At 39.0% G+C, this 12,443-nt stretch overlaps 1 protein-coding gene across 1 annotated transcript in view; it reads left to right on the top strand.

Moving 5' to 3' along the window:
• The window catches only part of LOC139744033 (uncharacterized), an 82,302-nt gene that overhangs the window by 42,576 nt on the left and 27,283 nt on the right, over positions 1 to 12,443 (top strand). The window contains exons 16-19 of the mRNA XM_071654494.1: positions 1,812 to 1,971; positions 2,506 to 2,789; positions 3,283 to 3,422; positions 11,754 to 11,987. Of these exons, the coding sequence (XP_071510595.1) occupies positions 1,812 to 1,971; positions 2,506 to 2,789; positions 3,283 to 3,422; positions 11,754 to 11,987 (818 nt within the window). The remainder of the gene's footprint in view (positions 1 to 1,811; positions 1,972 to 2,505; positions 2,790 to 3,282; positions 3,423 to 11,753; positions 11,988 to 12,443) is intronic.

Genomic DNA, 12,443 nt, shown 5'->3' with positions numbered 1-12,443 from the left:
TCAGCCAAATTAGATTTTTGGCCATGAAATCGTTTGTCACATCACAGTGCTTAAATGCAGATAACTCTTGTGTTTGAATGGGCTTAATCATATCTAGGCACTCCCCTACTATAGAAAAACCTTTGTCCGGCGAGATTACAATAATGAAACAGCATGTGAATAAGGCACATAATGCTACTTATGGGATGACACAATGTGCAAAGAAGATACTCCATTTCACACTGATAATGCTGAGGATGTAAAAAGTAACAGCAGTGTGCACAACTTGCTGGTTATTGCCTTTGCTCACAACAAGTGTCTACCGCCAAAAACTCTCTCAGAAGCTCTATTTCACAAATATGACACCGATGCTTTCACCCTAAAAACCCGTGGGACGTAACGAGACTGACCATAATTTGTTACCCAAAGAGGATGGACGGGGGAATTCTCGCAGTTTCATACCTGCGGAGAAATGAAATCCACCCTCTTTTGGTGGAAGACTTTGTCAAGATAACGGCGATGGAACACATCCACTCCTAAATCTACCGGGAGTTGGCAGATGGCAAGAGAGAACTCCCCAGGCTTTGCTTTTCTTCCCAATGCCGGTCAGACTATGACAAGATTGTATTTCCTTGAACGGAGACTAGGCTCTTGGAAAGGGCCTGAAGGCTCTTCAAATCCCCGCACGCCAGCACCGTCTTTCCCTGCCCCAAATTTTGTGTGCAACCCACTGGTTTATAGGGTCTGTAGAGACACCAAAATTGGAGTTCATTTTGCTAGGTTGCATCTCAGTCGGCTTGTGCTTGTGAGTGTGTTTGATTGTTAATACATGTCTGTACTTGTTGAATGTGTGCCTGAATGTGTATCGGGTGGAATAATCCTTCCAGGATTAATAATTGTTTTTTATTTTAGTTTCTTGTGAATTCACATCTGTTTTGAGTAGACTTACGAGTACATGATTTTGTAATTTTGAAAACTTACAAAATAAAGCTGAAATTCTAGGAAATGAACAAGTGCACCAAAGCAGTATTGTGACAGGGACCTGTTGCATAAAAGTTAAGATCCAACATTAGTCAGAAAATCAAACATTGCAAGCCTGTCAATACTTAATTCTGATTGGCTGATACCTGACTTATTTTTGATTTTCTGACTTATGTTTGATTGTATCTTTTTATGCAACAGGGCCAAGATTGAATAATTCTTTTAGATATGGCAATTATGGATTATTGAATACTGCTTGAATTACCTTAGATTTTGTTTGATCTTGCAACTGTAAAATGCTAAGTTAGGAAGGCAACTACTGTATACGCCATATATTTCGCGAGTCTAAATTTTCGCGAATCTGGAATTCCCGACGATTTTGCAAGTGGTTAAATTCGCGATCGTGGAGTCCTGTACTGAACGGAGAAATGTACACGCGTACACTGTACGTAACATTCACATCGGGATCAGAGTCAATATATGCGCGTGTCTTTAATTTCGCGAATAGCACCCGACTGGCGAAATTCGCGAAAATAAAAACCTCGCGAAATGTTCGGTGTATACAGTATTAATTTGTGTGTACCTACTTGAGGAGCCAAATTAGCAGAGGTGGTTTTCATTTTTAAAATCCATGGTGCACAAGAACCTGCAAAATTAGTGTACTGTGGCTGTGTGATTTTTTTGTTTCTTTTCTCCAAGGCAGTTGTGATTGTTACAGAGCACACGGTAGTGTAGAAATCTTCCCGAGACAAGACATTTTCAACAGAGAGTTTTGTCTGTTATAGCTGTTGTTGTATAAAATCAGATGATAAATTTTTTGCTATTTCTGTGTTTTCTGTGTCTTCCGATAGAGGGTTCCTGCCCCACTACCAGAGCAAGCTGGGTAACTACCAGCCCCCCAAGCGCTACCTCAGGCCTCTCACTCCAGAGGAGAGAAAAGGCACTCCCTTTACCATTGTCCCCGCTCCGACTCCTGCAAACCAGGCTGGAAAATCACGCACCCAAACGAGGGTATGTTTGGAGCCATGAACTGTCTCCTGCTACTAGTTCCATATTTAAAGGCCCCTGTACCCTTTTATGAATCTCTCTTAAAATTACATGTATCATTATACAGTTTTGTATCTGATAACCAAAGATCTGAAAGTGAAATTATGGACTCAACATGTGGACAACATCACTTAATGACAGAAATTTGCCATTGAAATAGGTGAAATGTTTTTCATGTGCATTGTTAACAAAATTCATGATATATAGGTGGTCATTCACATCAGTTAAATCACACTGTATGTTGGTCAGCAATAGAGGAAGGCATTTTATATTCTTGGAAGACTACATACATTGTATTGCAGATATAGATCAAAGGAAATATAAAACATAACTGAAGAACACAAATTGAATGACAAATATTAATTATTTTGAATTTGTTTATCACTTTGCAGTACATTGTATCTGTGCACATTGAATATTGTGTGTAAAGAAATTCTAGAAATTCTAGAGAAAACCATCACCAAAACTTTTACCTCCATCCATTTTGCTCCTAACCAGAATTCAATGGGATCACCAGGGGGAGGAGGGGGCGACGCCCACCAGCTGTACAGTCCCATGGGTCACACCCAGTCGGGCGGGGTGCCGGTCAAAGGCTCAGCAGTCCAGATGGTGGGTGAGTTGCCCCAGCCCATGTGGTCCATGTCCACGTCCCTGCCCAGCCACGGAGGGGACGGAATGGGTACCAGTGGAGGACTGACGGGGGGTAAGCTGAACTTCATGAACACGCCTCGCCTTCTGGAGCTGGACGTGAATCGCCTACTGATTGGCCAGAACACAGTCAGGTGAGATTTTATATATTTCTCTTAATAATCTGAAATGCATATACCTTTACGTTTTTAAGTAGAATGTGCATATTGTTCTCATACTTTGGTTAGTCGGTACAATTCTTGATATCAAAGACTGTCCATATGAGGACTACCCAACAGTGAAAACACTTACATTTGTATGTACTTGTAGATTGGTGCCAGTAGACAGAAATGCACTGCTTAACCTGCTCATGTGTTTTTGCCATTTGCAATGAACATCACGTCTCAAACGGCTCATTACAGCATCGAGTGTCATGATAATGTGGTTTACACTGCATGTGGTTTTGTCATTTCCTTGTACCCCACTTGATCTCATTTCTCTCCAGGGCATATCTGCAGTTATGCACAGTGGAAGAAGCATAAGATCTTAATACAAGAGTAGTGTCATGAGGCAATAGATTATCAAAACAAACAAACAAACAAACACATGATTCATGTTTTTTACTCTTTGTCCCCATTCATCCACCAGTGCTGCCACAAAAGCCCTTCTCAGCGGGGACCGACTGGTCAACGCCGCCAACAGCAGCGTGCGATCGTACGTGACCATCTCCAGGCCGTCCACGCACCCGGTCATGCCCAACCTCCGGCCGTCCAGACCCAACTCTTCCAGTGAGTATTTTGTGCACCCCAAGCACCCTGTTCGATGAAAAGTGTGACAATGTCCCAATGTTAAGCCATTCCCAACCAGACTCAGAAATGTCTGTGAACTTTTCTCAGGCACCACCTGGTTCCAGTAGGCATTGGATTTCTGTTACACCCTTATCTCTTGTTTGCATGGAAAGCTGGGATAGAATACTAATAGCAATATCAGAAGGAAAAGCAAGGAGAAAAATGGCCAGAAACGAAAAAGGATATTCAAAATGAGGAAGAAGAAGCAGAAGAAAGAGAAAGACAAAAAATGGAGAGGAAGAAAGAGTGCGAGATAAAAAAAGGAGAAAAAAAAAGAAACAATATGAAAATGGACAAGAAATAAAAGCAAAGAACAGAAATTAAAAGAAAAAGGACTAGAGGAAAAAAGAGGAAAGAGAAGAAGAAATGAAAAAAGAGCAGAAAAAAGACAAGCAGGAAAAGAAGAACAGGTAGAGATTTAGAAGGAGAAAAATGAGGAAGGGGAAGCAAAAAACGATTTATTGAAAGAAGGAGAAAGTTAAAAAAAAACACTAAAAGTTAAAATACAGAACAGAAGAAATTGGATGTATTCAGGGGAAAGAAGAAATAGGTTTGTGAAGAGTGGGAGGTAATCAAAAAGGAATCACAGTGCAAGTTCCAGGGTAGGGTAGGACGTATCAGCAGCAAGTTTCCACCATCTACTCTGGGTGTGATTGATAATGTGAATCGGAGATACTGGCCACGGGTAATATATGATTGATTGTCAATAATCACCTCAACGTGAAAAGACTCCCATTTGTTGTGCCGCTAGCATTAGGATTGCTTTTATAGGCAGGAATGAATGTGTATATACAAAACCACCGGGCAACTCTTGTTTTCCTTTGTCTTTTTTTGTGCCACTAAAGTTCAATTTGAGAACATAATTGAGTTACACATATATCCAAGAATATATAAGATCAATTGCAGAAGAGGCAGATCAGGTCAAGCGAGAGAGAGAACGAGGGAAAGAAAAAAAAAACAACAACCAGAACAAAATTGTTTATTAACTTGAAAGCAAGACTCGACACTATTTTTTTTTTCCTCTGGTGGCCCGTTCAGGCCACTATTATATCAAGATTTCAAATTTTTATTGGTCTGAACTTAAAGGAAACTTTATACAGCCATTGTGAATCCTACTCGCCTGATAGGGCCACCAAATGATGACTGTGTTAGAAATTTGGTGGCTTGACATCAACTTTTTACTGGCCCAGAGGGCCACCAGGCCACCATCAGTGTCAAGCCCTGAGTAAAGCCATGTCATGGTAACTCCCTAGCAGACATACAACTGCAGCTCCTTGTCTATGAATAGAACATCAATCTCATGCAACAAAATTCAATGTCCATTTTACACTTCCTGTTCAATTTCCTTTTGTTTTGATAGTAATGAGTAATGGTATGTTATCTCTGTGTCTATGTGTGTTTGTGTGTATGTACATGCTCTGTGTATGTATGTGTGTTATTCTTATTCTTTTTTTTTTTTGCAGGTTTTTTTTTTTCTTGTGAATTATGATAATAACCTTGCCTGCATAACAAGTTAATCAAAACCTTTGTAAACATTACCATCCTGTTTTCATCATGTCAAAAGTATCACAAAAAAAAAATACAAAAAAGTCAGCATTTTGACACAGGAATTTTGCGCAGTATGGATAGGACATACATGTACATCTGTAGGTCTCTTTTGTACACTGCCAGCTTCCAGTTACCTCGAACACAATATGGTTATGCTCTTTGTGCTGCCATGTATTTAATTACTAGTGTTTTCTTGACCTCATGTACCTCTATATGGACGAGAGAAAAAAATAGTGAATTCATCAAATTATGCTTGGTGCTGTTATACATTTTCCCTAGAGACTATTGACACATGCAGGCACAAACCCAGACAAAAGCCCCAGGCATGCGTTGGTCATGCTCTGAGTCGAAGCACCTTTAGTAAATAAGCCTAAAGGAGAGATCACATAATACTTTATACTACTGTTTACGGGGTGATAACGTAGTGTGTCTGTAGAAGAGTCTGCCAAGTTCCACCTTTGGTTGTTTCTCACAAATGTTTCTATTAAAAGTATCTTTGCGTAGTGCATGCACTCTTTTTTGTAATTCCAAACTGTTGCATGCCTTGAAGAAACTATGACTTGCTGCACAAGTATCCACGAGAACTCGGTGATTTAGAAAATATGTTGTAGTCAATTTTAATATACTATACTCTCCTATGCACAACGCATTACAATAGAGATTTATCTGATCCTCCATCTTCCTGCACTATGATCAGTGGATCCGCACTGAACAATATGAAGATATTTCTGGTCACCTGATGATGATTTTTAAAAACCTCCTTATCTCACTTTCCCACCCTCCCCTCCTCCCCCAAGAAAAAGGAAAATCATGGTTGACAAAAATGTTACTACATACATGACTTCATTCTGTCATGCATTGTGCATCTCAAACAATTGAAAAAGGGGGTTGAATGCGAAGTGCCCTCATGGGCCTGGTGTGGTTTCTTTTTTTTGAAGTACGTCCTTCCTCACCCTCTGAGCTCGAGGACGATCAATAGCCGCCAGCAGTATTGGGCGCTAAGTGTGGAGTGTGACCACGCATAGCTTCTTCACTGGTGTGCGATGGGTTTGAAGCAGCGTCTGAGACAACAGAAGAATGCTGGAAAAGGAATTTGGCTTTGAAGCAAAATGGGTGTCTGGTTTGTCACCTCAAAAGTGCATGTAAGACAAAGCATGAAATACCTGAAAGGTTGAGGGGCTTACAGAATGAGACGAAGGCAAAAATGAAAGACGGTCACATTTAATTTAATGAGAGCACCACCGCAGGACTTGTACAGTTGTCATTAAAACACTCAATCAACAATTTTGGAACAACAAAAAGTTGAACTCAGATTATAGCTGTGAGTAATGCGCTCATTGATACACGATGTAGGTACTAAGCCCATTGCGCTTGAAATATCTTCGCATTCATTGAGATTGTTCTTATCATGCCTGGTCTGTAGTATGAAAGCGAAAGATTAACAACTTCACTGATTGGTGGATGTGTGGTTTGTATACAAAATTGTATTTTCCAAGAAACTGACTTCAATCACTTCTTCAAATGCTGCCCAACCGTTGTTCTTACAGATTTGCCCTCAGTCTTGCAGATTACTAAAACAAAGTAACCAAAACTTTAAAAAAATCAGTAGAAAATACCCTCACCTCACCCCTATTCTGTATTAAAAATTGAAGTGACCAAAATAGATAGCAGTGTGCCTCAATCTCCAATAATAAAATCATTCTAGAGAGAATCAATGTACTGAAGAGTTGTTGAAAAAGAAGTCAAAGAAATATAGTCATCATGCTATACTGTATCACAGTCTTTGTTATTGCAAACTACAAAGTCACTTCTTTGCAAAACATTCAGAGTGAGGTTTCCAAGAAAAAGACCACAAAAAAAGAAAGAAAGAAAGCTGAAGTCGATACGAGACGTAAGATTTAAAGTGTTGGGTTTTTTTTATTGAACATAGAGATTATCACTTTTCTCTGTTCAAATACATGTAGCGCATGACTATGATTTGTAATGTAAGCAGGACAAATCTTGTTAATTCTTTTTTGTTTTCAAATTGCAAATAAAAAGAGAAGAGTATAACCATCTCTTTCTGTCTCTACTCAGACACTTCCTCTCAAGTGGTAAAAACATTGTTGGGAGAGGTGAAATTGATTCCTAGTCAGATTACGGTTGATTCAGCACGCTCATTAAAAACAAACAAGGGAAGAAGCAAGAGAAATTAGTAGACCCTAGAGGGATTACTCGTAAGTTTGAGAGATAAACACCTGCTGTCTTCTGTGTGTGGTTTTTCAGTTAGCAACGCCCATGCAGGAGTCTCACTCCTTGTCTTGTTAAAAAGAAAAAAAAAAAGAAAAAAAGCCTCAGGGTTTTTTTTAATGTGCACACCGCTGGAGGAGTAGGATAAGAAAAGAAGCAGTAGAAAGAGTTAATGCCGGCAGCTCAGTTTCCATTTCAAAGACACTCCTCACTTTGTTGGACTTCTTTGGCTTGCCCAATACATCCCACTTTGGCACTTTTCGATACTAGTTATAGAAAAGTTCCCCATTTTTTGCATCATAGTATTAACGGTGCCTCACACACTCCAGTAGGGTTGTGTGGGGTTGTGCCCCAGTGTGGGCGATGATCTATCACAGCGATTAACATTAATCACTGAAGATTGGTCAAATTTCTCCTTTTTCCTGATCTAGGGTTACAGACAATTCCCTAAGCTATTTGTGTGTGTGTGTGTGTGTGTGTGTGTGTGTTTCCTTTTCTTTCTCCTTTGAATGTAATCTACACTGTAAGTCAGAGTCTCCTTTTCTCACATAGCCTGTCTTTTCCCATCTTCCTCCTCCCCCTTCATTTATCATCTTTCTCCTCTTACATGTTGTGTATCTGTCTCTCGTAAGCTTTACGTTTTTTCTTAACCCGTTGAAGGCTAGTCCCAAGTACACACTTGCAGGTGCCTCTGGGAAATGCATGTTATGGCAAAATCAGCTCATCCTCAAAGGGATCATGATTGTTTCTTTCTACGCCCCCTCTATGTCAGTCAGTCAGGTGTTTTTTAGTGTTTTTTTTTTTTCCTTGTCACAGAATATATCCATAAGTTTCTTGTGATTGATCAGGCTCAATTCACAAAGAAACTTGAGGAAGGTGTGAGGTCAGTGATCAGAGTCAGCCATGAAATCTATCCGTGTTTTACAATAGAGAATAACTTGCAAAGTGTTAAAATAGCAGGTGTGCTCTTTCACCAAACCCTATACTTCCCTTTCCACCAAATGAGAACTTTGGGCAACATCTTGATCAGTTGGAAGTCAAGAGATCAAGATCGTTTCTGGAATATCTGTTTTGTGTGTTATTTGGGGTTTTGATTCAAGGATTTTTGTTTTCGTCAAGAGAGAAGATTTTTCTGTACAGTGGACTCCCATTATAATTAACTCCTCGGTAACGACAGTTTTCTTTAGTTTATATCGAAATTTCGTCATAACTGAACAAATAGACAATAAAAATAATAGAGCCGATAATTTTGCGACCTGGATTCTTATTTCGTTGTAACTGGAATTTTGTTATAACCATGTTCGTTATAACCATGTTCGTTATAATGGGAGTGCTATGTAATCACAAGCTGAAATTGTGGATAGGATGGCCCAGCCCATGAGATACAACTTGTATGCATCGTCCATCTAGATATGAACAAAGACCAAAATCATCAGAAAGAGTTACATTGATGTATTTATGTAATTACAATGTCTTGTGAGTCACTTTTTTGGTATAAATGCATGGGAATAAATGAAAACTGAATATCTTTTTCATGAAAGAGATAATAGCTCGTGAATCAAGCCATACTAGATAAGCGTGCAACAACAATGAAACAAAGATGATAGTGCAGTGATCTCAAGTTATGAATGAGCTACTGATAATAGATAGAACAAACCTCATGAAGGAAAGAAATGAAGTACATAGATAGTGGAAATGAATAAATTGGAATACTGTTTGATTCTTCCAGTGTGGTATTTCATTTGCACAGGCACACACACATGTAACATAAACACACAACATGCATTTTAGTTCATTGACAGCAATTCTAACAAAAGAAACATATATATGTATGATAACAGAATGCCAGTGATTATAATGATATCATACAATATCGACTTGCAACTTTCAGTCATTTGAAGTGAAGGTTAGTTCTGATAGCATATACATTCCTATATTAAAGAGCTCTGTACATGTGTACTCTCCCCTCTTCGGGCAGTGAGCGCTACATGGGTTTTCCATTATTGCTGCAATATGGAAAGAAAATGATGGTGAATAAAAAAAAAAAAAAACACCAACGATCCACTGACATCAAATTGTGACATGTATCAATTGCTCCTAACAAGGAGCTGACCAACAGTCGATGACTCCAGCCTGATTTTTCTGTCATTAATCATCAATAGCAAATGTTGCTTTTCATGGTACATCTCAGATTTCTGTCTGACCATGATATGTAGTTAGAACATGTTTAATTTGATTTACATGTCAATAATGAGTGAGGATTATCTTTATCAAACATGATCCTCTTTCCCCACCTTGGGAGAACAGTTAATCATAACCATACCGATGGAAGCTTGATTCACAGTTATATAAACAGCGATGATAGAAAAGACAGTGAAATTTTAATGATTGAGAGTTGTTCAGTGAAAATACAAAGCATCAAAATGAAGCATAGCGATGAATAAGATTACAATGATAATAAGAGCAATAATAATGGTGATGGTAATGCTGATGATGATGATGTTGAAGTTGATGATGATAGTGATAATAGTCATATTAGTGATGATTATGATGATAATGATTATAATAGTAGTAGTAGTAATAATAGTAATAATGATAATGATAAAAAACATAATAATAATAATACTAATAATAATAATAATAATAATAATAATGATGATGATAGTAGTAGTAATAATAATAATGATGATAATAATATCATGATAATGCTAATAATAGAATTGATTATCATTATTTTTATGCTAATGATAAAAATAACATTAATATGTGCAAAGCGAAGTGGTCAATACCAAGAGATGACTTATCCTTCTTTCCAAAAAAAGGTATCGAGGGATGCAGGAATTGAAGTGGACGTATATTTGTAGACTGAGCTGTTCACGTGTATTGATTGACAGTTGAATATCAAGCAAGACGCTGCCTCCTGTGCTGAACCGAGCTAATTCCCTGTGAATGCGCTCTTCATTCACATGATTAGTTTTTTCATATCTGGGCTCAAGTCCTGACATCAATACCTCGCCTGATCTTTTTTTTTTTATGCTTGTCCCACCCCCAACCCTGATATTGATTTGTGTGTGTGTGTGTGTGTGTGTGTGTGTGTGGGTAGGTAGGTAGGTGGGTGTGTGTCTTTGCTGGACATATGATCTTAGCAGTTCCCACCTCTTACTACTTCACCAAGCAATTATGTATCATTGATGGGATGAGTGGGGGGGGGGGGGGGGGGCAAAAAGAGAAACAGAGAATGTAACTGTATACATGTAAGTGGTACTGTAAGTTTGAGGATGCATGTGTGTAAATTTTACAAATTATGTTAGTGTTTCTCTGTGCCTTTTGTTCAGTGTGTGAGTGTGGGTGTATGTGTGTGTGTATGTAATGACTTGGTCTAGAATGGAGTGTACAGGTAATAATAGACTTGTGAAGGAGGAAGAGAATGGGTCTAGGGAATCGCCACCTCCAGTCAAGACATAGGGATCCAGAGACTGCCAAGTCTGTATTACTAGTATTCTCTCTTTCCTCTCGAATAGCTACGCCGGTTGTTGCTGTGGAAGGAATGTGTGTGCCAGGTCCGTCTTTGCTGGTTTTTACGTCTCTCGGCATCTTGCTAAATTGAATCCTGCACCATTCTCTTCTTTCTGTTAAAGTGCTGCCCTTTTTTTCTCTGAGCACTTCATCAAATGCTGAATGAGTTAATTTCATTTCTGTTCTGAGATTACATATGAAGGCATTAGAAGAAGAAAAAAAAAAGTCCACAGAGACTGTGCACTGTTGAAATGTGATCCAACATTACAAATACTGCCCTTGCAACTTCAGCATTGCATTAAGATCGTTTTATACCATTTGCTGAAAAATGTAAGTGAAGTAAAAATTGAATTTCACATGTCTGCTGAGTTGATTTACTTGCCTGATGTATTTCCAGTTTGATAGTACTTGAATATATAATCTTATCAACTTGTGTATGCCATGAACTAAGAATACTGGTAATAATTTTTCAGCACTGTATTACCTCCATTCATGTTTACCATTACACTTACAGTGAGCCTCATTGGGAGAAGATATTATAAACATTTATTCTATAGCTTTCACCAATTACTGAATGTAGATGATAGACAATTGAGGTGTGTGACCATAACATGGTCAAAATCAGACTTGTTTACTCTTTATATGGATAGGCCATATGAGTGATATTTGGCATGACTGTATTTACCTGAAACTTCACTCTGTTTAATAGCATGCACTTTAAATTTTGTATTTCATGTCATTATGTATGGCTGGATGTGTGTAATCAACATGTGCGTAGTATAGTAGCCATGCATGTGATGATGAGAAATTCCAGTGTCTATGTTTTGTTTGATAGTATGTATAATGACCTTTTACATGTAATGCATTTTAGGGGATTTTGTTGAAATCTTGTTAAATCAGTCATTTGAAATCTTTGTGGATACCACAGACACCTTTCTGGAATGTCTGACCATGTTTTTGCTTTTTTTTCTCCACCAGCTGAAGCTGAGAAAGGGAAAAATCCTCCGGTGTCTCCGATGGGCCCCAGCCCCTCGCACAGTGCCGGTCCCCACGGCAGGACGCGTAGCGAGGGTGCCCTCCATCTCAGCCAGCCGCTCCCGCCCATCAAAGTACCCTCCAACGAAAAGGAGGAGGAGGAGGATGCGGACGTCGTGGAGACGCAGAGTAGGAAAGGAAGAGAGGACAGTGCCCTCGGCAATGGCTTCGATCAAGGTAAGAGACTTTGGCATATATCGCATTGAAAATCCTGATCCACGGGCTTCTACTGTAACAATTTATATCTCCGTGGCTCCTTAAAGCTTCTTTGTGTTGTTAGTTTTCCTCGGGTTGTCGAGGGATTAGATCGTTGAAATGATATATGCTGTAAATCTTTGTCTCGCGAGTCATGTTCAAGGTAAAGACATTTCTGAGGGACTTGAATGACGTGTAGGCGCTGTACAGTCAGGTTGGCTTCAAAAGATTCTTGTATCTGCAATATATCATGATATGTCTATAGCCCATTGTCCATTTGACCATTTCTCCAGCTTTCCACCCATGGCATCATTGCCATGGTAACACTCTCTTTTAGATGTATGCCAGAGTACCAGAGATTTCTCTTGAGGATCTCTGGCAATATTGTTACTTGCAAATGGATATTGAATTATGTACCAGTACATGTAGACTGCATTT

This window comes from Diadema antillarum, unplaced genomic scaffold (genome assembly GCF_040938485.1).
Source record: "Diadema antillarum isolate AM-2024a unplaced genomic scaffold, OU_Dant_1.0 seq00001130_RagTag, whole genome shotgun sequence".
NCBI lineage: Eukaryota > Metazoa > Echinodermata > Echinoidea > Diadematoida > Diadematidae > Diadema > Diadema antillarum.
The sequence above is the reverse complement of the archived record's forward strand: the minus strand, read 5'-3'. Positions and strand labels throughout refer to the sequence as shown.